Genomic DNA, 23,985 nt, shown 5'->3' with positions numbered 1-23,985 from the left:
ACATCTGCCCTGATTTCCTCAGTGAGGACACATTAGTGTAATGCATGCAGAAAAACAAAGTTAGAAGGGCTTCCGTTTCCTTTCTTTTCTGTCATATGGTGTTGTGATCGGATCGGCACAAACTTTGTCGGGGCAAGAGAGCAAACTTTTCTATTTGATTGATCTTAAGGGGGGGTTTAGTGACTTCTCAGTAAAAGCCGAGTAACATACAGAACAGATTTGTGTACCCCAATCAATCTTTTTGGGCCTACACACAGACTAGACAAATCCTCTATAATTGGCCCTGTCAAACAATGCATGTCCTCTAGAGAGCTCATTTAAAGTCTGCCAATATTTCGAAAATAAATAAATAAATTTGACACTTTACACTGGTTTTAAACTTACTACTGAACAAAGATGTGCTGAATGCTGATTGGGTGTGGGCTGTTGCAAATCGCACGGCCCATATCCGCTATATTGAAGCCACATCAATGCCATTGCTACTTGCGACTAGCGCTAACTATAAACTATAAAATTCCACCATCATATCAAGCTGTTACGGAGCCCTGCAGGGGACATGGGAGAAAAAAAATTAAGACTGACTTTTGCGAGATCCCGAGTTAGTTTTGCGAGATCTCGCAAAAGTTCGTCTTAATTTTTTTTTCTCCCATGTCCCCTGCGGGGCTCCATAAGCTGTCACTCTTATTGGCTTTGTGTTTTTCACAGGAGGAGTTCTGTGGAGACGACCACATAACATGGAACATGATGTTCCTTCATAATAGTGGCATGGTGCATTACGGCTATTTACTTGAGCGACCCTGGTAATAAATGCATTCATGCTCCCATATTCATCTAACATCCACTACATGGGTGTCTGTACTGTCGTTCATCCTAAAGTGACCCTGTTTCGACAGGAAATAGTGAGAGATTGAGTTTTATCATATCATCCCCGGTCCCATCAGTAGGGACGTGATAAACTGTGTGCGCTTTGTGTGTGTTTGTGAGTGTCATGAAATGTCAGTGAAAGGAATGATAAAAGCGCACAGAATAGAGTGTGTGACTTCCATGTAGTTTGTTATGGGAGATCAAAGAGCAGCAGCAATTAATGGCTTTCAGTTTTTAGTTCCCTGAAACAATGTCACATCAGCGTGATGTGCCGAGAGACAACCGTTTGACCCATTAAAAGTTAACTTCATGTATAATACTGTGCAGAAGTCTTGAGTCACCTCTCATCTCTTTATATTTTGCTTCCAAGAGCCAGACTTTATCACCATCTTCTTTCTTTGAGTTTTTCTTTAGACATTGGCTGCTTTTTCTCTCCTCTTCAGTCCAGTCCTTGTACCTGAGCATTTTCACATAACAGACAACTTAGGAAAGCAATGAATGGCATCTTTTTAGCACTTTATTAGCAGCCTGTTGCAAAAACATTATATGTTCCCATAAAATAGATAAAATTGCCATGAAATAGTATGCACTGACAGGGTGACTCCCAAAGAGTTATAAGCTGAAAACATATCAACATTGTGTGCAGTGTATTCTTAAAGACATTTGACAATTGAAGGACAAAAGTAAAAATGGCTGACTGACCTAAAAATATCTACAGCAGATGAAGCAAAAGCCTGACAGAGGACCTGAGAGATGCATTTGGTCCTTCAGTTGATCTGCTGTTCGATAAAGCCTCACCAGAAATGGTCTCAGGGGAACGTTGGCTGTCAAAAACACATTCCTTAAGGAAGGGAAGTACAAAATTCAAAACTTAAATTGATGGCAGCCAGTCTTAAATAGTGCAGAGGTTATCTAATTTTTAATTAATTTATTTTTTTTGGTTTGAGTCATGGAGGAGGTTAGGCGAGAGGTACAACAATGAGTGTCTGCATCCATCTGTAAAACACAGCGGAGGTGCTCTCATGGTTTGGGGCTGCATTTCAGCAATTGGGGTTGGGGAACTTGTTGAAATTGATGGAATTATGAAAGCAGAACAGTATCAATCAATCAATAAATCTATAAGCACATTTAAAAACAACAGAAGTTGAGCAAAGTGCTGTACATAGTTAAAAAGTAGAACAAACACACACAAAGCACAAAACAAAAACTCAGTCACAATTAAAAGCTAGTGAGTAAAAGGGTTTTAAAGATGGCAAGTTTTGGACTGATCCTGATCCTGAAGAGACAGACTGTTCCAAGGTTTGGGCGCAGCAATCGCAAAGGCCTGGTCTCCTCTGTGGTTTAGCCTGCTACTAGAGACAATCAGAAGGAACTTATCAGCTGACCCGAGAGTTCTATTTGGAGTATTTTTTGTTAAAAGATCAGAGAGGAATGACAGCAGTACCATCAGATTTTGATCCACCATGCAATACCGTCAGGAAAGCGTTTGATTAGCAACAGTTTCATTTTTTAGCATGACAGGGATTCCCAACGAAGTGCAGTTAAACCACACCCAGATAGTGTTCCATTGTGTGTTTTTTCTATCAGTCATAGATTGGCCTCCCCATAGCCCAGACCGTAACAATATTTAAGGAGTGTGGGATCATCTTGACAGGGAACAAAGCAAAAGGCAGGAAACATTCAAAGAAGAGCTTTGAATGTCCTTCAAGAAGCCTTTAGAACTATTCCTGGAGCCTACTTAAAGAAATTACAAGAATGTTTGCAAGAGAATGCAGAACGTGTTGAAGAATAAAGGTAGCCATCGGCAGGCTGTCTGGTTTCACGGTCTTGATGTCTTGATTCCCACATTGATCTTTAGTTTAAACAGCACTTTGTTACTTCTGCTTCCTCTAACGCAGTGAAAAACCTACTGGTTGTCGGACTGATGATACCTTTCCTGCCACTCTATTTTTGGTTAAATAATCTCAGTGCCCCAGATGGTCTGCAGTTTGCCTAAATTACTGCATGTTCTTCTCCTCCCCTCGATTGGACTATCCAAGTGGTTATTTTTCTGTTTCAGGGGGCATCAAATACAAAACAGCACTGAGGTTAGGATGTTATTCCAGCTCAGTAAATCCTTAGAATTCGGTTTGCGCCTCAGTTATCGTCTGACAGAATATGTCTCATTAGTAGCAGGAAGAAGTTGTCTTTGGAGCCGAATGTGTAGCTTATTAGTGTGACGAATTATTGGTTGGGATTATTGTTAAGTATTATGTGAAGCAGTAAAGCGTGTAATCTGCTGACAGTTGTCTCTGCATGACCCTGTATGTCAGTCAGACAGAAGGAAGCTGTGCAGTTGAGTTTTCGTTTAAGGAGCGCTGATGCATTGTGATATATTTGAAGTATTTGGGCAGCTGGTTAAACTTTTCGGATCCTTGCTCATACTTAACTTTTGAATGCAGTGTTTTTTTGCTTGTTGCTGGTTGACATCACTGTTCAGAGTGCAAAAAACTGCCGAATGACACTAGTGACAGCAGAGCCTCAAAGTTATCTGGCGTTGGCAGCTGATTTCTCTCAAACTCTAGCAGAATTGCACTTGCTTAAAAGTTTCTTATAGTGGTCCTTATTCATCCTCTGGGGTGAGCAGCAGCACATGTAGGGTTGGAGACGTGTGATGTCCTGGCTTTATAGCTTAGAACTGGACCCGATCCCTGGAGAGAAGCTTGATAAAGCCATGAAGAGACAAATCATTGATCATGTGAAAGTCAACAGGGAAATGTCAGTGAGATGAGAGAAAATGAGGGGGGGGAAAGGTTATTCAGTTAGGAATAAGATCTTTGTGGTTGACTGCAGAATATTGCTTTTGTCACTGATGGAAAAGATCCATGTGTCTCTGGAGATGAAGAAATTTGGGAGAAAAACCATGCGGTCACAGAACGCACTCATTTTTTTTAGTTCTTTTATTTTCACCTTGTACCCAGCGGAGCGTAAAAAGTGGCTCAGTGCTCATCCGTGGGACGAAAATTGAGTCCACAGCTTATATTAAGTTGTTGCACTGTGCAGGACGTCTTAAGTAAGTAAAGTTGCTGCTGTATGCTGATGGTATTCATCACAACTTGTAATGGAGTCTCGGTGGGAGACGGAATATTAAACTTCAGGCATGTACATGACAATTGAAGCTGTTTAAACCAGGGTAAAAAACTTGCCCCTGCTGAGATGACACAGAGTCAGATCTTCCTTAAATCCGATGGGTAAACTGGATATCAGGGCACGGAGGATTACACACCATCAAACAAGTCATTTCAGTCTAGCAGCAGCAAATGGTTCCTGACTCGTGGTCTGAAATAGCAACATGTAGTGACTGTTAGGACAGTAGGCAATTTATGGAAGGGAAGAAGACAAATGAAGGCAGGGACTCCAGACAGAGTCATGCTTGAGTGATGGGTAAAGTAATTTAGCACAGCACGACAGAAGACGCGTCAATGATGCGGACTGAGACAGCTTCCCTACAGTAAACATTCCAGGAAGTAATAAGCCAACCATCAGCCCGGCCTGTTGTTGTGGTGATGGGAGCTCAGCAAGAGGCCGGCTTGTGGGGGTTGGATATCTCACTCACCTCCCCTGGGCAGTAAACTAACTAGGAGGTGGAGATGACAGAAAATAAAAAGATAAATGGGGTGGAACAAAGGTTCTGAAAGTAGGAGATAGAGGTTGAGAAGGAGGATAAAAAAGAGGAGTTGGAGTTAACAGGAGCAGTGGAGAAAGATAAATATGGCCAAGAAATGGGATGAAAAGTTTATATGAAGGGGTAGGATGGAGAAGCCGGGGTGTAGAGGGAGCCCACAGGCTGTATAACCAGAAAACTGCATTGCAATAAAAAGAACTCATCATACACTTAGGCGCCCACTATGTCAGTGTCATCGCTTCCTCCGCGGGGCCTTTATATCCTCGGCACAGGTTTTTTTGACTCGCGTCTTATTTTGTATTCAGTAAACACTTCCATTTTTGTTTTCAACTTGACACGGGTCTAATAGTGTTTTTGCAAAGAAATCTTAGTATTTGTTTAAATCTCACTAGGGTGTGACTTACAAAACTAGGAAGTACACGCAGTAAGGAGTTGTAAGAGAATGAAAGGTTGGGCGTATTTTTGCTGAGCCGCAAACTTTTACAGCGCTTGTCAGAGCAGTTATGCAAAAATATCAGTCTGTTTGGATGCTCAGAGGCTGTGGAAAGACTTCACCGCTTCAGTTTCCAGCACCATATGCAGGATGTATTATTACATATTTATGGTTTTATCCCCATTTTCGCTCTTTTATTGGACACCGACTTCTTGCCTCCCAGGATTGTTGTCAGTGTTTTGGGGGGTGGAGGTTCTTATTAGCATCTTTGCTGCCAGGCCAAACATTCATTATGTAGCTTGGCTGAAATACTTTCAAAAATCCAATTCCCTTGTTGAATTATTCTCCTTCTTGACATTTCCTTTTTTTTTTTTTTTTAAATCTGAAGTTTAAGCTCTTTCTTTGTGGTGTTAATTATCACTCATGTCTTCTCCAATACAAAACAATAAGAAGGCATCTAGCTGAATTATTTTATTTTAGAAAATCTACAGAAAGTGGATGTACCACTTTGTTACGTATAGATGCTTGAAGGCTGGTGTGTGTAGGTTTTTATCCCTTTATGGTGCTTTTTCATAAACATGTTCAGGAGTTAATCAAATGGAAATCTGTGGTGTTTTTTGTTTCTCATGAAATTTCACGGCTGTACGGTGTAGGGTTTGGCCTTTGGAAACTCTGTGGTCTTATCTTTCCTCTGAACTGAAGCTCTGTTGTGAGTCCCACCCAGCAGTTCATCCCCGAGGGGTTAGACAGGAACTGTGTCTGTAGGCGGTTAGACCCCTACACCGTGAGATTTCATGGAAATGTGCAACATCAATCATCAACTCTGTTCTTGTTCCCTGTTTGCTGTTTCAGTGGTTGATGACAGTGTTGTCATTAAATTTGGAGTAGAGAATGGATTGTGGTTATTGATCCTTTTTTTTTTTTTTCTTACTGTAATGAAGCTCTAATTCTTACACTGACATCCTTTTGAAATCCTAGCTTGGCTATCCGTATGATCGATGCATCAGTTATTTGAAGATACACAGAAGCTGTCAAATTGTTTTCTGTGCAGCCTCAAAGCTGGACGCCAACCAGCTCGGCCACCCCAATTTGGAAATCCTTCCTCTTCACTGAACGATGTGGGCTCTAAATAAAATAGCTTCAGACAGATGGGAAAGTAAATGTCACACCAAAGCTGAATGCCGTGTTTCAAACTTCAATAAAAAGGCAATTGTAAACAATATGTGAAGAATCAGTCAGTTTCTATGAGTTCACTGTCTAAAGATTGAGTATCTTTGAAGGGTGTTTTCTTTAGTCGTCGATAATATTTGAAGTTGATGGCTGAAAAAAGCGAGGCACAACTGTTATATGAAGCAAATGTCGGCGATTTTCTTTCTCTTAAAAACAATATGTATAGCAGTTGGTTTGCTTGGCGAGGATGGTGTGAGAGGGTGAGTAGGAGGTAGTGTTGATCTGCGTAATTATGCAATTCACTGAAAAGTAAAGAATCGCCAAGTAAATTTTTAAGACTGTTACCAGAAACTCGATAATGTTTTTATTTTAAGGTGGAGGATATGAAGGCAGGCTTTCCCACACTACCCATTATTCATGTGTCTATTTTCTCTGGTGAAAACAAATTATTCCCTTCATGCCTTTGTTGCTAAATGTGTCACTTTGTGCACATTTGTCTCTGTTGTTGCTTTCTTCAGGGCGCTCTCATTCTTCCATTCTTTTGATATTAAAGCATTTGCTGATTGTTTTCCAACTTTCTCTTCCTTCATCGACATAAGTATGCAATAATTTATCATCATCACCATTTCCTTTATCCATCAGTTCCTTTCTTGTGTGGTTTGTTGCTCCAGGCCAGCCCCACAGAGTGTGACAATGTGCTGCTTTTAAGCCATTATCATAATGCTTTTCATTTTCTTTGAGAATATCAATGTGTTTGAGATGTAATTTGAATGTATGTTAGTGGGCTCATTGCATAACACAGGACAGTCCTTCACACAGTGGTCTCCTACTGTTCATTATTGGAGCACACTAATTGGTCCAGTCACCTAACCTTCTGAGGCCTCTTTCCTCCCCACCAAACACAGCAGGTGTCAGGCTCATGTTCAAAGCGTATTTCTCCGGCAGCCCGCCGTGGAGGCGACAGCCGCCTCAGAAGCAATCACGTCACATCGACTTTCTTCTTCTTCTTCCTTTTAAAAATAATTTCTGTTGTGATATGATGCGGTGACTTGCTGGCAGACCACCCACAAAGGTCAAGATCTTCTGTTCCTAGATGCCTTTACCTAGATGGCTTCACTTCAAATAGTGGCCAAGAGTGGAGATAAAGTAAAAGAGATGGGCCGCTGGAGGAAAATAGTGATGAAAAGGAAGGATGGAGAGGGAGAAGTCTTTGAATGCTAGGGAAAAGCAGGGTGATAAAAACCCTTTTTTTTTTTTTTTTTAATCCAATAAATTGAGTAAGTTAATAGTGCTCACAATTCAATGACTTCTTGTTCATTATTTTACTTCCAAAGGTCTGCTATCCAAGGATTCATTGATTTCTATTAATAAGTGAGACCTCTGCTTTAGTTAAACTGTACTAGAACTATAATCTTACTGACATAAAACAGTCAGACCTTGTTTTTGTCTTTTAATACTGTGTAGCCAACACACACCTAGAAGCTATTGACATATTCTGTTGTACAATTACTACTCTGTATTTTATTTTTATTGTTTGTTGCAAGCTTGCCTTCACCTTGTTAGATTTAAAATGCACAAGTGGCTTACAGGGAACAATGCTATTACCGTTTATTTGATTTGTTTGATGTCTGCCTTGCTGCTTAGTCTTTATGGCAATGCGGGCGGTATATTAAGTTGCTGTTAATCGAAAATAAACATTTTCTACTACTTGCTGGTCACATTTTAAATGATCTGACCTACCACGAGACAAGGATGGCTTTTAATTGTTAATCAGACACCAGGAAAGAGGCACACTCGTTGGACACACAACCCCGGAGGCACAAGATTAGCATCTAAGAACCACTGCATTTTACCTCAATCTTCAGGTCATCTCCCAAGAGTCTTGTAGACACACTGCAAGACAAAAAGCCTCTCCACAATCAATAGCTGATTACCAGGTAACAGCACACAGGCTCTTCTAATCAATTTCCACTCCCTGTGTTAAGGAGCTTGCATACGAATTTCAGGATGTCCTTTTTTTCTTGGTTATTACAATGGCTATGTAGAGTGTCTGCTATTATTGAATCCCCAGAATAAGTTATTATTCTTCTCCATGACCTTTGACTCCAGTTGTCTTCTCTAATGGCAGCTCTGTCACATCACTGGAGGTTAGCTGTCAATTGAATATCGGATTGTGGCTTTTTAATGTGCGTGTTAGCCGGAACATGCTTTATTACTTTGTCAGCTTGTAAGTGTAGCCCATATATAACTTCTGTGAGCAGATACGCCAGATAATTGTTTTCTTGGAAGAGACTCTGTATAATAAGAGCATGTGATGCAACAATGTCATCATTCTTATGTTGGTTATTCTTCTTTTATCTGCCAGTCTTTTTATTCACGCTCCTTCACAGTAGTCACATTGGGAGCCGCATTAACCTTGTGTTTACTAAGTACGGTGCAGAATTCGATAGCTGAAACTGCTGTCAACTCTGCGATCGTATTCTCTGAGAAATTTAAGCCTAAACGAGTTCGAGAAGTGGCCTTCAAGTTTACAGAACTATTTCTGCTGCACAATTGCACATTTGTTCGATGAGAAGGGTTTACACATCTGAAAGCAGAGTACTTTAAAATACTGCAAGAGTTCTTTCATCTGTGCACACCCACAACACTTTGTTCCAAAACTTGACACATTTGTTATACTGCCAAATGAGCCACAACGAAGACGCACTCAGTTTGCCCGCTTTACGCACAGATACACACACGCATACGCACACACACACACACTATCTCTCTTCAGGGCTCAGATCTCCCCAAAGGGCTGCTGCCCTCCTAACAGGAAGAGGAGTGTCAGTGATAACCCGAGGCACAGGAAGTGACTTCACTAGATGTGAATTTAAGAGGCTGCGAATTATAGTGGAATGCTGCAGCTGCATTGATTTTTCAGCAGATGCTGCACATTGTAAAGACAGAGCCTGGATTAGATAGGTTTGTGTGAATTTTAACTGATCTGACAGGGAATGGTTACTGGTGGATGGGTCTGCTGTTAGAATTGCGTTGTGTGTGCTTGTGTGTTTTGGTTTACGTGCCCACATTTGTGTTTATTCATTTGCTCTGTTTGGCAACCATATCACAGGATCACAATCTTTATTTGGACAATATGGCCCCGGCTCCCTCTTGACATCATCCGAGATGGTAAATTGCCCTGCTTCTGTCTCCTGTCCTTCAGCAGTTGCTCTTTAACGCTTTCATATCCTTTTCGGTGGTCTTCTGTGTAGATACTGAGACGAGGTTTTTGTTGGATAATTTTGATTAAATATGCTTTGGATTTGTCATTCCTGTCCTAATATTTATAGTTCCTTTGGTCCAGATATTTCTGTATAGGTTCTTTCTTTTGTCTTAAATCTTTGATGACGCGTTGGCGTAATTTTAGAAAGCTTTAGAAATTGGTTTTTCAATATTTTTTTTCCATTTTCAACTGAAGTCTTTGTGGAAAAAAACAGTTTAGAAATTTAGAAATAAGCAAACACTTAGCCATCTGTGAAACTTTGTGTACGTATAATCATGACACACTCAAGAATAACACACAAAATGTACTTTTTTTTTTTTTTTTTTTTTTTAAAACGTATAAAACAACAAATCAGTCACATGGAAAAAGTTGGTATAAACCTACATGAATCACCTTCACATTCCAAAAATGCATTAAAGAGAGATAAAAGCATCTATATATCCATCCTGATTCATCCCTCCCAATCAGTCGGACAGCAGTCTAAGCAGGGAAACTCATTCCTTGCCGTCCCTCACTGCCACCTCTACCTCATCCAGGGAACATCAAGGTGTTTCTAAGTCAGCTGAGCGATATAGTTGGTACAGCATGTCCTGAGTCTGCCCCAGGGGCATCATCTGGTTGGACATCCTGAAAATACATCATCTTGGAGGTGGAGGAGGCCCACCCTAGTCAGATGCCTGAACCACCTCAACTAGATTCATTCGATGTGGTCGGCGAGGGGCAAAACAAATTCAGAAAACCCATATGACGACAAAGAGACCAGACAAGGGACCAGTTCACCCTGGGAGAGGGTTACCAGGGTCCCAGTCTGGCATTGGCTCAAGGCTGGGTGTCTTAGCCTGAAGAGCTACATGGGGTCTGCCCTCCTATGGGGCCACCACCTGCAGGAAGTGCTGTAAGGGTTTGGTACATTGTCAATTGAGTGGAAGCTCTGACGATCCGATCCCTGGTAAAAATCTGCACTACTCAAACTTTTGACATTCAGGGTTTGTTCTCTTTGCTGCTGGAGTGTGTGATCTCAACGTACCAAGATATGAAGAGTTCTCTAAGGCCGTAAATACTCGGTCCTCAGTGATAAGCGCACTACATCACTCATCACTGGTAAAACACTAATTCTCTTTGGCCTTTTAACACATATTGAATAATATGTAAACTGTTAGAAAAAAATAAAATCCTTCGCTTGGTTGTGAAAGTAAAAAAGTAAAAGTATAACAACTAAAGCTTATGCGGAAGAAAAAACAGGATTTGAGACATATGGCGTGTGCACTGTAATATTTAATTTCTGACTCACTCAGCTTATTTTATCAAATATAAATCTTTTAGTTTACAGTTAAGTGCTTCGAGGTTTTTTTTTCCCATTCTTTTTTTCTTTAAGCAAAAGTTGGAAACGTTTGGGAATCTATTACGGGGTTTTTTCTAAATCCTTTTTTTGCCTTTCCTCGCATTTTCTCTGCTTTGCTCACCTTCATGTTATTACTCCGTAAGTTTGTGTTACTCTTTGCTCATTCACTGAACTTTATTTTTCTTTCCTCTCCTCTTTTCGCCCGAGGGATTAGAAGCGTTACATTCTTACCCCTGTAATGGTTCTAATCCGCTTACTTTAGTAATGTAGCCCAACATTAACCCCGACGTGCCTCGCTTTAGGCTTCATCCATCTCTGTTTTTGCATTCTTAATAAATGTCTACTTTTGTAAACCGCACTCCTTAAGTTGATTGCACAAAGTTAAAGCATTAAAAGCCTCGGTGAGCCAAAATCATCAAACAAGTTTTAGCGTTTTTTTTTCTTCTTTTCTCCCAGCTTCCACCCATTGTTGAATTAGTTATGCTTGTCAAATGTGCCAATTCGCTGCAGTTAATTTTACATCTTTCACTAGAAACCCCTCAAACGGCATATATTTGTCAGCATAACTCACAAGTGCGATTTAATGGCCTCGAGTATGTAAATATTTTTAATTAGCTAAGTGCACTTCAAAGTCTTTGTCTGATGAATATGCAAGGTTGTATTGTATTTTTTCTTCCCCCTCACTTGACAGCCATCTGTCTGCATGTCTTTGATGCACACCACATGTCTACCCTGCTGTTCAAAATGCCAGCACACACTCGAGGAGTCAGGCTATCACTTCCACACTCACACACAGGTTTAATATATGGAATCAATTTTAATGCTTGCACCTCTTTAACATAGCCCTATATAACACAGCTCCTATCCGAGCCTCTTCAAAGCATTTAGCCTTTACACTATAGTAGGAATTTCAGGCCTCACTTAATTCAGTCCTCTGCAGAGTGATGATATTCAAATTGTGGGATCTGAACAGTAACGGCCTTTAGTAGTTGGGTAGTTCTAGTAATTTGAATAAGGGCTGTCAAGGAAAGGTGCTGTTCACTGATTAAAATACATAAGAAATGAAAAAGGTTCTTTGTGGAGCAGATTATATCGGCCCCTGTCCTGACACCCCACCATCCCAAATTCCCATTACTTTCCTTTTTCTCATCTATGAACAAAACATCCACGTTTTCATCCCTTTTGCACCAGACGGGTAGAAGATTCCACCTGCACTGTTGGCCCTCTCCCCTCGCTTTCTCTCTTAACCCTCACAGACATCCTTTCTTCTATTAATATTCTTCCTCTCTGCCCATTTTCTCACTGACATCTTTTTTTTTTTTCCCTTTTATCCACTTTTTATTTTGCTTCTACTGAATTCTGGTCTGTATTTTCTTTCTTGGCAGAAAGCCTTACTTTTCTCATGAACTGCCTAGCTCTATGCCCATGCAGGCCTCAGGAAGTGGGTGTGTAGTGTGTTGAATGGGTTTAGGGGGGAGAGAGAAAGAGAGAGAGGTAGGGAGAGGAGGGGAAAGGGAGGATACTGATTAAAATAATAAACAGCTGTGTGATAGAGCGAGGCTAGTGGCCAGAAAGAAAGAGCAACAGAGGAAGAGAGAGGAATGGGGATACCAGCTATGGAGTTTGTATGACCCCCGCCCCCCGCTAAAAAATCAAGCAGAGAGCTGGAGAATTCAGGTAACTTTTAAAAAAGTTTCTTCTTCTCGAAGAGGGAGAGAGGACGGAATGGCAAATAGGTCTCGCTCATCTCTTTCACCTTCCCAAGAGACAAGGGGATATCCGGCAGAGCTCCAACTCAAAAGAGGGGCCAAAGTGTCAGACTCGCTGTTCAGGATCTAGACGCAGAACCTCGAGGCAGCTCTCTGCGAACATGTGGCTCCAACAAAAAGAAGGCGGCATTCTTTGACTAAGTGGCCCAGTCATGGCAGTGATTAGGAGGGTGTCATAGAGCGACCAAACTGGGGCTGGTAGCAAGTCGGACGCTGAGGGGGACTTTGTCTCTTTGAGCCCAAGTTACCTTTAGCAAGGGTAAATCACATGCCTCCGTCTGCTGTGGTCTCTCCTCTTGGTGTGTGTGAGACTGGATGAGAGAAAGTGCTTTTTATTTCACTAATTGAGAGCAAACGTCCCGGCCCTGCCCAGGGTTGGACTACTGGTGGACTACACGGTGAACAAAGCTTCCTTCATACTTTGAAGGGAAGTGGTAGAAGGAAAGCAAAGCAAACCCGAAGGAGAGCGCAGACCTGTCCTCAACCACACCAGTCGTCCCTCAAGACACAAACCGTTATCTCCACTTTGCAGACCTCCACCCAAGATTTGTCGGATTTCTGTCGCGGTTTAGGTGCTCCATTCCTGGCCCGAGGAACTCAACAATCAGCCTACAGCTGCTACTCTGTCAAACCTCCAGTGGCACCACTTGTCCCTAAATCCTTGTCTCAGCTCTGAAGCATGACTGCAGGGTAACTGTCACCTTCCCTATGCAGTCTGGCTGCCTTTCAAAGGAGGATGCTACCAACATGTGGCGGGATTAGGCGAGCACACGCACCGGCATGCATGTTCGAATGCTGCCAAGGGGTGTGTAAATTGCCTGTTTTGGGATTGCAACCTGGTTTTGACCCTTTTGTGTCTGGATTTTTTGCAAGAGCTGGGTTTTTCAGTTGCCAGATTCGAGATTCTTCAAATTCTGGATTTATTATTGATCTGAACGCTGACCTTGAATGTTCTGGTTTTGACCATAACCACTGGAGGACTTGTCTACTTGCTCTAAACCTGAAACATCCTTTCATCTGTATGAAAGTAGAGAAGATGTAGGGACACAAGGGAGTAGGAGGAGTCAGAATGATTGGCTTCAACTTCAGCTTGCAGGAGCTGCTCAGAAAGTTTGAAAAGGTATATTATAAGTCTGTTCTGTCATAGCTTGACTTCCTTTAGTTTTTGAATGATGCAAACTATCAGTACAAACACAACCATCTTTCATTCTTCTTTTCCCCCTATCTTTGTTGTTGTGGTCCAAATTTAGTCAGCTTTATGAAGTCTAAGCAGTCCTTATTGGACTCATTAAAGTGGAATGAATGGTTCTGAGAGACGATACTGTGCAGAGAGCGAATTAGTATAGAATGAGACCCACAGCCATGAAATCGGCATCATTTGTCAAAGCGGACCTTTACGCTAATTGCTTTATTAAGATCTAAAGGCTAACATGGCTTAGCCAAGTAAGGGTCATTGTTGTTTTGTTAATGTAAACAAGTTCCTTTAGGTGAGAGTTTCACCGATTGGCGAGCACGTCTGGGTGTTTTGTTTTTTTTGCCCTTCAGCCATAGCTTAACAGCATGTTTAATGCTTTTATCCTTCATAAAGCTTTAAGCAGTAGTTGTTGCTTCAGTTTCCAGGGAGACTCGGTCGAATCGCTTCTCCAGCTCCAACAAGCTCACAGCCAGCAAATCTCTATCACTCATTACAATGTGCATGAGATCCAGAACCATTAACCTTTCTGCTGCTTTTCTTCCCACTCGCACATAAATCAGTGTTTGTGTGTATGGTGAGTGCGAGTTTATAGATCGAGGAGAGGAGGCATATTTTAGGTCCTTTGCCAGGACCTAAAATGGTCCATTTTTAGTCAATAATTCATAAATAAAACATAGAAGAAAAGTAAACACAGGCCGGTGGTTACTCTCATGGTGACCTGTGGCATACAAATGGTTTTTTATGTGTGTGTTTGGGTATGTCTGTGTTGACGAGAGGGAGAAAATGATCCGTCGCTACACTTATACATCAACATATACAATCCTCTGGCTGCAAGCAGTCTTTCATTAGTTGAAATGCACCCTAAAAGGGGTTTTTTGTAAATGAATATATGTGCCGTTGTATGTCCGTTCAATGTATGCTTTCTGTGTTATATGTGAATGTGCTAGTGTGTGCAAACTATTTCCACTGGAAGTAGAAGCGCTAAAGGAAAATATAAGGGAAGCACTTGGGTAATGACTTGAAACACAGCCAGCTGGCTCAGAAGCCAAATGTGTCTCTGTCTTTTATTCTTGGTGTTACTCTTTCTTTCTGTCTTTATCTCCATATCCTCTCCCTCTGCCCGTCTCTCCCTGGCTTTCCTTCTTTCTTCTGTAACCTTTAAGAAGGATTTTATTTGTGCCTTAAAAAAAATGCAGTGGATCATTATCCTTGCAGATCACAGCAGAGGCATTTGCTTCGGCCTTCAGTGAAATGCCCATTGGCATTAACTAACTGCGGCATATTGCCACAGGTGTAGCCGTTTCATGTGCAGTCTGGTCGCACTGTGGCTGAAATTTACTTTTTGAAATGTATTTTTTGTTTTTCATCAGCGCACTTTGCAGAGTATTTAAACTCTACTATAAACTATTCAAAACATATACACAGGTCATGTCTTTTCATACTCGTCTAACATACATCCACTCTGAGTCTCCTGTATTGTTTATACCCATTCAGCGTCTTCCCTCTGTTTATATTGGAGTGTGTATTTGGAACCACGGCTGATTTTTGTCAGTGGATTTTTTCTGTGTACAAAAAATGCACACACTTGGCATCGCTACATGTAGGTCATGGTAGTTGGACAGTTGAAAACTCTTCATTTTTTCACCTTAGTGTGATGGACTTTCATTCAATGTTTTCACACGCTACTCATGTTTTGACCTGTTGCACTTGTGGCAATGAGTGTACTGTAAGTGTCGACTCTGGCCAAGTGAATCCATCACTTTGGAGAGTTTCATTTTCTCCTCAGTCCTCACTAAGACCAGAGTCTGTGGATGTGTGCATGATGTGTGCGCCTGAAGCCTTGTTTATACTCTGTTGCTGACACAGACACGGACAGCTGGAGACACAATGGCCGGATAGTTATTCCTGTTAAGCCTTGATTATACTTTCTGCAGCCGCTTGGGTTCAAGTGATGCAAATTTTGTTGGTAAATGGGGAGTACCTGTCTTTTTTTTTTCTTTTCTTTTTTTTTTTTTTTGTGACCGCGGACTCATCCTGAGAATTTACATTACACCCACCCCAACTGGACTTGCATCCCAGATGGTGGACTTGAGGTGAGCTTAAAGGAAGTATGAAATGGGTTCTGAACCTGTGTTTCCAGCTGTCCGTGTCTACAACAGACTTCAGTCAAGTCGAGCGAGAGGAGTTATCTTCAGGATATTGAATAGCAAATTATTAAGGAAACTGGGCAGGAAAAATGAAACTAGAATATGACTGCATTCTTTTTTCTTAAGCAATCCAGTACCGAAACCAATTCCAATAATGTTGTAGGTTACTAATACTCTAATCTTTTAATAATTTCGCTCTGGAGCCTGTTTAATACCAGGTTTCTGTGCCCATTCCCTACTCACTGGGGAACGGCAGGATGATGGAACAATGGGGGACATTGCCAAATCCCTAATCATTTTTGACAAACCAGTGAGAAACTTAACACAAATACATTGCTTAACTGCTCAGTTATGATGTATAATTTACAAATATAATAGTGTAATATTAAAAAGTTTCATATCTAGAAACATTTTGAAGATATGTTCATTAATTCATCTGTAATAGGCCAAAATTAGCACGGGGTGATCCGTGTATCCTTTAGGCTCTAGTTAGTGTAGTAGCACATTAATGGCAGTACAGACCATTTCCATTACTGCACACAGTTATTATAGTGATGCAGAGGATAGGAAAGCAATTCCGCAACAATGGCCTTTTCCAAGATTTTCCTGTGTTTTTATAATTAGAATAAATGTAAAATATTACATTTCCAGTGCAAATGATACACAATTAACTACTTAAGCTGCTGAAGATGTGTAATTTTATACACCATGTCTTGTATTATTTTACGTTCCTGCACTGTTGTAGGCTATATGTCTTATTACACTTTTATTAGCTACAGCAATTTTGCCCCATTTGCACACCTCTGTGCTCCAAGCAGTGTTACACTTACACACATGGTATTCTTTGGAGTCTTTTCTTTATGTGCAGTTGAAAAAGGTTGAACTGAGGGGAGTCCCAGTAGAGAGAGTGCGCGAGAGAAGAACATGGAACAGTTTTATACATCTAAAAATAAAACATTTGACAGGATCCTCTGCTTGCGTCAGCGCCCCTTGTGGTTTAACCCTCACACACAGACGTTCACACATGCCCTTTGAGATGGGGTTCTGTAATAGAGCCACTGAGTTAAGAACACAGACGCACAAAATCTTGCTTCATCATAATATTGAATTTGGTCCTGTAAACATACACACATCCATACACAGAGCATTTTTGAGTCACACTGCAGTGCATTAGAACTTTATACCAGCATAAAATGAGAAATTCTTGCTGTCATTCAGACCTGGTGTAATGTAATGGTGGTCCAGCATTAATATGAAGGCTGATATTGCTCGGGGACTTGCTTCTGGATGGCGTGGGCCTTCCAAGTCGGCAAAAGGATAGAAGTTCAAATCTTTTTAGTCAAAGTACCTTGAGGATATTCCAGAAAATATAAACTTTTCTGCCCTCTGGTAAATTTGTTTACAGTACGCTGTGATGTCCCTCAAGAAAAGTCTTTGTGACACAATCCGAAGAAATTTTAGGTTCACTTGTAGTCAGCTGTCTCATCCATTTTTTGTGATAAGAATGATGTGAAACTACTATATTGCTGCCCTTGACTGTACTTTAATTTTCCGCTGATAAAACCATGTTCTCTGTTCGTATTTTTAGGACATCCAGGCTGAGATCGATGCCCACAATGACATCTACAAGAGCGTCGACGGGAACAAGTCGAAGATGGTTAAAGCGCTGGGCAGCTCAGAGGAGGCCGTGTTCCTCCAGCACAGGCTGGATGACATGAATCAACGATGGAGCGACCTGAAGACCAAATCTGCCAACATCAGGTCAGTAAAAGCTCTCAACTTAACTTGTTAACTTTTGCTTTCTCGAGTCTTTTGGGTCATGGATGTCAGATTGCAGTTTTTTGCCTTTTTGCTGCTCTCAAACTTGGAAGAAAAAAGATATCTTGGCATAAGGTCTCAAGGCAATGGTTCAAGTAGGTCTCAGCTTGAGTGTACTCCTTTTTTTAATCAGCTAGTGTGTCATAACATTGCAGAAGTTTTGATTAACTATTAAATGTAGTGCATTGGGAGATGTGCTATTTCCTGATCAGAAAATTTCCTTTTCCCCAACATGTGGAATTCTGGAGCCCAGGAAGTTGATAAATGAAAACAATCCAATCAGAAAATGCTTTCATTTAAAAATGAAATAACAATGTCAGTAAAATGGTCTGCATTTGGACCTGCTTTGTACTCAGTGAAAATCCTAAACACTGCGCCTTTAAACACAGTGTCCATAGTGTCTACTTTGATTATTTTACACAAATTACACCAGGCTTCTACACAGTAACTACATCAGGCGGGTCAGACTTAACTCAGTAATCTACTCATTCCAGAAACAAGCTCATTAATTCAGTCATTACTCTTATGCATCACAGCCTCCATCCCAGGCTGCTGCCAATGTTGTTTTCTTAAAATGCTTTAGAAATTTTGGAGGAGGAAGAACAATAGCTACTGCGTGATATTTTTATATGTGATGTGACCGTTTACAGCATCAAATACTGCAGAATAAAATGTCAGGTCGATGCAGGATAGCCACAAAACAGTGGTGCTGTCTGTTTGCATCGTGCCTCTCTCTGCGCTATTGACACTACGACAGAACATCCTGCAGCAACCAATTTATAGCTCGTTGAGCTTTTGTCATCCTATTTCTTTGTGATTGGTACTGCAGTTTCAGCGAAGTGAAGGTAGTTCTTTGACTGACTTGCAGCAGTCAGCCCAACTTTGGGCTGCTACACATGCAATCCCGAAGGCAAGAAGTTGAAGCTGATGAATATTCAAGAAATTTGTAAATTTGAAGTGTCCCATTTTGGGGGGAATTCAGGTGGTACTTTAATTTAAAAACAAAAAAGAGAGAGATGGATTGATTTTTCTGATTGCATGATTGAAATTGGTCTCAAGGTTGCTCCTATTGTAGTCATGATTTAAAAACATTCTTCGTATATGAAAATATTCATTTGCATACAGTATTTTAGGAAATATTCATTTGAGTTGTTTATAACAGCCTTACACTGCCTCCTGTTTTCTGCATGTCCATCGTGAAGCAGAGGGATGACGTATAGCACAAAAAATACCCGAGAGCAACCACGGTAGGACATAAACTTCACACACGTAGTGCCTCGTCAGCCACAACCTTGGCATAAATAAAAAAGATTGGTGATGAGTAGGGACGCGGACGGTGAAGAAAGTGAAGGCAGAAGTGAAGGTGACAGGGCCAGATGGAGATGTTCAAAGAGGAAGAGGGGAGGGTGAATAAAGCCATGCCAGGAGAACAAAGTGAGGTTGGGATATCAATACAAATTCATTTCATTCATTCATTTCATTTATTTATTCATTTTCAGGCACAACAAATACCTATATTGAACATAAAATACACAAAACAAAAAACAAAACTGATGAAATGATTCTGAATTTATAATGGTTTATTTTAGTGGGAGAAATGGGACTTAGTCAAGCTGAAGCATTGCACAGAAAGGATAGAACGGGGGAAATAGACAGCAAGAAAACTGCGTGTGCGTGTGTGTGTGTGTGTGTGCGCGTGTGTGTGCGTGCGTGCGGGAGATGGGATACGGTATGATGATTGCATGCAGGCCATTATGCCTTAATTGCAGTACATGTGTAATTAAGGCTAACTCGGTAAGTGGCATTAGGAGGTCTCTGTACACCGTGTTCAGATACATTTTGCCCAGAGGAGAAGAGAAAAATAAGTGATTATCAACACACATTGCACTCAAGCTGCCACCCACACCGTTAGCAGCCAACTGCATCCACCTTCTTCAAATAACGTCCACTCCAGAAGGCCAGCGACCTCTTTTTGAGTGGTTAGCAATCTGGTTTTTACAGGGTTTTGTAAGGATATGTCTTTTTACGTGTTGAAATACAGTCATAGCTAGAATGTAGCAGGAAGAATTCAAAAGTTGTTGAACCTTACTATGTGATTTAAACGCTATAATTTAGAGAATAACAAATTTGAGACCGTAATATGTGCGCATGTATAGAATAAAGTGTAAAGTAAGGAGTACAGTTTGAAAGGATTTACTGCGATACTGTCACAGGGATCTGGTGGTACTAGTTTAAGTGGATGCTTCATCTTGGCAGAGCACATCTGGAGGTGAGTGCTGAGCGCTGGTCTCGACTGCTGGGCCTTTTGGAGGAGCTGTGGAGGTGGATCTGCATGAAGGATGAGGAGCTGGCGAAGCAGATGCCCATCGGAGGAGATGTGCCCACTCTGCTGCAGCAGCAGAATCACTGCACGGTATGAATTGTTGCCACAGGCGATGTTCCTGCCACACTCTGAAAGATTTATCCATACCTTGTCCTTTCCTTATTGATTTTTCTTTAAGTTTTCAGAGAGAAGCTTCAAGAAAGTAACTTTTTTTTCCTAAAATAAACGTTCCTTCTGAACATTTTAAGCATTTGTAACCATACTCTCAGCTTGATATAGCCAGCCCCATGTTATCAAGCTTTTTTCCCCTTCTTAAAGCAAATGCCTCATTAGTTGTCCTCTCTCTCTTTCTGTGTGCGCAGATGGTTTCCTTGCGTTTGACTAACATCTCCCTCACTGTCCTAATCATTTTCTCCTGTTAGGGTACAGAGGGTTAAGATTTCTTTTATTTCGTGAAATTTGCTAATGTTATATCGTAGCAGCCTAACTCCTCCCTCCTTATCCTGAGCAGACGTCTAATTAACTAGAATAAAGATATTAAATTGCACAAGATGCGTTGTTGTTGTCATAAAGATAAACAAACGTGTTATTAAAAATATAACCGTGCTAACGATGATTGTTTTTCAAGCGTTAAGCCCAGCAGCCGTGTGGCTATGGTACATTTATTCGTTTCCAAATCCTGCATTGGTAGAGTTTTAAAGGCCAGGTTCGACATCATTGCCGTACAGTGAGTAGTGTCCTTTCTCGTGTTTTATCATTGCACTTATTGATGTTTTTACACTACACAGAATCAGTTTTTCTAACAAGCAGTCAATACCTTTATTGTGCTGACCCATTCGTACCTTTGGCATCAGTGCCGTTTGTCAGCAGTGTTCCCCACTGTATTATTTATTGTAACCACTGGTTATTGTGATAGTGCACCGGAGTGTAATTGCTTTCAGATAAATGACTCAGCCCGTGGCTACTGTTTACTCCGAGCCTGCCGGCCGCTCTTGACATCGTAATGCGTTTCTCGGCATCCCGTTCGCCACACTATTATTTTGTTCCCCAAAACGCCTTGAGAGTAAACACGTGTGCAGTCATGTGTCACAGACGCAAGGATCACAGACACGCTGACAGATCAGCTGGCACACGCGCACACGGAGCTCAGTACTCCTGCGTTGCGACACCTTAGCATACGCGAAGCGCATTTGTATCTGAATGCCTTCTCTGATCTGCTACATCTTTGTGTAACTTTTCAATGAAGTTTGACAAACTATATTTTGAAATGTCATTTTGTAATTTTAGATGGCAATTTGTTAGATACAATACTGTTTGAGGCTAATGAAGCAATCATGCACATAGAAAAGAAAGGAGTTTCAATTTTGTGAAGCATTTCTGTAATAATTTGTAGAAAGAAATATGAAAGAGAGGGAAAAAATAAGACAAATTACACACGCACACATAATAAAGTGTGTAATACTTAAAGCACTAATTCCAAACTTCAAAAGAAAAAAATCATTAGAGCAATGTGCTCAGTGCTTTCCCTTTTTTGAAAGAAAATGGAGAAGGAAAAAAAAGACATAACTGATCGACCACAGAGACTAAGAGTGGGCTCTTCCAGTGGCACACAATCAATTTCTTGGCTGCTGTAATGTCTGCTAAATATAGTCTTTTAATGGTTTAATGAAGAGTCGTTACTCAGAAAGCAGAGCAGATTATGTAAAAACTATATATTATGGGAAAAGAGAGACACTCTTCCACACTTTGCCTGGTTGACAGTCCAAACTTGGAGCCTTTATGGGAATCTTGTTTCTGATTTTAATTGAGATGGGTTCATCAGAGTATGCTCTCAGTGATCTGAGATGAGGCTTGCTCCACGTGTCTGCTGAACACCTTACAGAGAGAAGAGAAAGGCATTACCCCAGCTGATCAGATGAGCTCCATTATATAAGCAATGAGTCTGAGAGCACACGCAGTAACCACAGAGTTTAATCTACCTTCATGTCCACTTCTACTTTCCTTTTCTCATTACCCTCTCTCAGCCCTTTTATCTCATTTTCTGTCATCCTTTGCTGTGGTTCCTGTCTCTAGCCTTTTTGTCTCTTTTCTTTACACTCCTCCTCTCTATTTCTTTCACATTTTCTCCTCTCTGCTTTCCCTTGTTCATCTCCAGGTATTCAGCTTTGAGAATACTCAAAAAAGGAAATAATGAAACTGGCGTGTTGAAAGTGCGGGAGTCTCACTTACCATTTTTTCCCTGTGTTATGTTTTTCCCTCACTTCCTCTGTGTTCTTAGTAGATTGGCCTGGAGGTCTTGGTGACCCTAAAAAGGATGAGGGGAGGTGGCTGAGCAGAACAAAAAGCTGGGGCTTTGAACATGTCATGCTCTATTACTTGCTTACACTGACAGACACACACTTGCAAGTCCCCTGTGCTCACGCATACATACGCAGACACAGTTGGTGAGCAGTGCATGTACCAGCTGCTCTGCCGGAGAGATTGGGGGAATGTGCATGGATATAAATATATGGAAATTGGTGTCTCTGAGGTAGGGAAGGCTTAGAGTGAGGGTTTTTTTTCCATTCTCTTTTTGTTTTGGGAGACTTTGCGAGATAAAAGATGAAGGCTAAGCCACTTAGCCCAGCAGAGAGCAACGGATATTGCCGTTATTAAAGAATCGGAAGGAAGAAAAATATGAAAGAGCAGTGGTCCAAGCAGAAAGTGATAGACAGGAAGTGGCAAACAGAAGCAAAATTAAATGAGGAGAAAAGAGAAAGATGTTATGTACAGTAGATGAGAACCCAGGTTAGTGGAAGTAGGAAAAGTATACATAGTACATCTTTTTATATTCATAATATTTAGGTTTCCAACACATCAGCTGCATTCAGATCTAGCTCAACAAGCTGATTGTTGAAGTGCTGAAAGTGTGAGGCGACTGAGTGGGTATTGTCTGTGCTAACTTGAGTTACTTCTCCCGCCCTCCTCTGTGTATTGATCCGTGTCTGTGTTTTTCTCTTCTAAAATGGCCATAATAGCGTTTATTAATTGCACATTCAATTACCCAGTAAAAATGCCTTTGTTAGCATCAAGCCGATTAAACTCATCAGTCTCTTCTATTAAATTAGCAGCTTTTAGATCAAGGAGTGGGAACGAGGGACCAGAGGCTTGTGGGCATCTTTAACGACTCTTATCTTTCAGCAACAGTTGGTTTCTTGTCTGCATTGTTACGCAAGTTCAATCTGGTTCTTTCAAAAGCTCATTCGACTCATTCAGAATGAATACAGGCAACAGGCAATATACTTTAAATTTAGTTAAACCCCCCTTCCCCATATCTTCTAAATATGCTTAAGTAGCATACCATTACTCAAACTAAAGTGGGGAGAGTCTAATAATTTGCCACAGGACTCATCTTAATCATTGTGCCTGAATGATTGATTAGCACCATTTTCTCTTGAATGGACAGGTAGTAAAGGAGAATGAAATGGATTTAAGTGCTGTGCTGGACTTTACCTCAGGGTGTCTTTGGAGACACAGGGCTTTTGTTAGAACTCACCACTGGGTTTTTTTCTGAGGAACTTTAAATTGTTTTTGTCTGCTTCATTTACACTTGCAGTTTAATGAAATTGCTAGACGTGTGTGTTGATGGTCTAAAGCACTGCTGGCAAAAACCAGCCCTTATCTGCTGGGGGTCCTATGGGTTTGTCCTGCAGTATTGAAACATTGGCCTCAAATCCTTTGGGTCCTGTCAGCTCCGGGGTGGGGCATCCTTAGATCCGGTATGTTTCAGCACATTCCATGGATGCAGATTTAGCTAGAATCAAAGGAATTTGCAATTGCAAACCAGGTCAACGCCATGGGTCCTTTATTGTCTCTTTTGTGCCAAAGGGCAGTGCCATGTGTATGCATGGTCTGCAGCAGTGATTAGGTGGATCAAGATGCTAGGATCCAGCAGAACATTGATCATCTAGGTACAATTTAAAGTTTTTCACTTCGCCTGTCATTTGGTTTTTAAT

At 41.1% G+C, this 23,985-nt stretch overlaps 1 protein-coding gene across 4 annotated transcripts in view; it reads left to right on the top strand.

The window, feature by feature from the left end:
* The window catches only part of utrn (utrophin), a 193,911-nt gene that overhangs the window by 95,200 nt on the left and 74,726 nt on the right, over positions 1-23,985 (top strand). For all 4 annotated transcript variants that reach the window (XM_085247254.1, XM_085247255.1, XM_085247256.1 and 1 more), the window contains 2 exons: positions 17,438-17,610; positions 19,924-20,080. In XM_085247254.1, the coding sequence (XP_085103380.1) occupies positions 17,438-17,610; positions 19,924-20,080 (330 nt within the window). The remainder of the gene's footprint in view (positions 1-17,437; positions 17,611-19,923; positions 20,081-23,985) is intronic.

This window comes from Mchenga conophoros, linkage group LG15 (assembly GCF_057382185.1).
Source record: "Mchenga conophoros isolate Kocher_MC1m ecotype Shallow Benthic linkage group LG15, M_conophoros_male_GT1.1, whole genome shotgun sequence".
NCBI lineage: Eukaryota > Metazoa > Chordata > Actinopteri > Cichliformes > Cichlidae > Mchenga > Mchenga conophoros.
The sequence above is the reverse complement of the archived record's forward strand: the minus strand, read 5'-3'. Positions and strand labels throughout refer to the sequence as shown.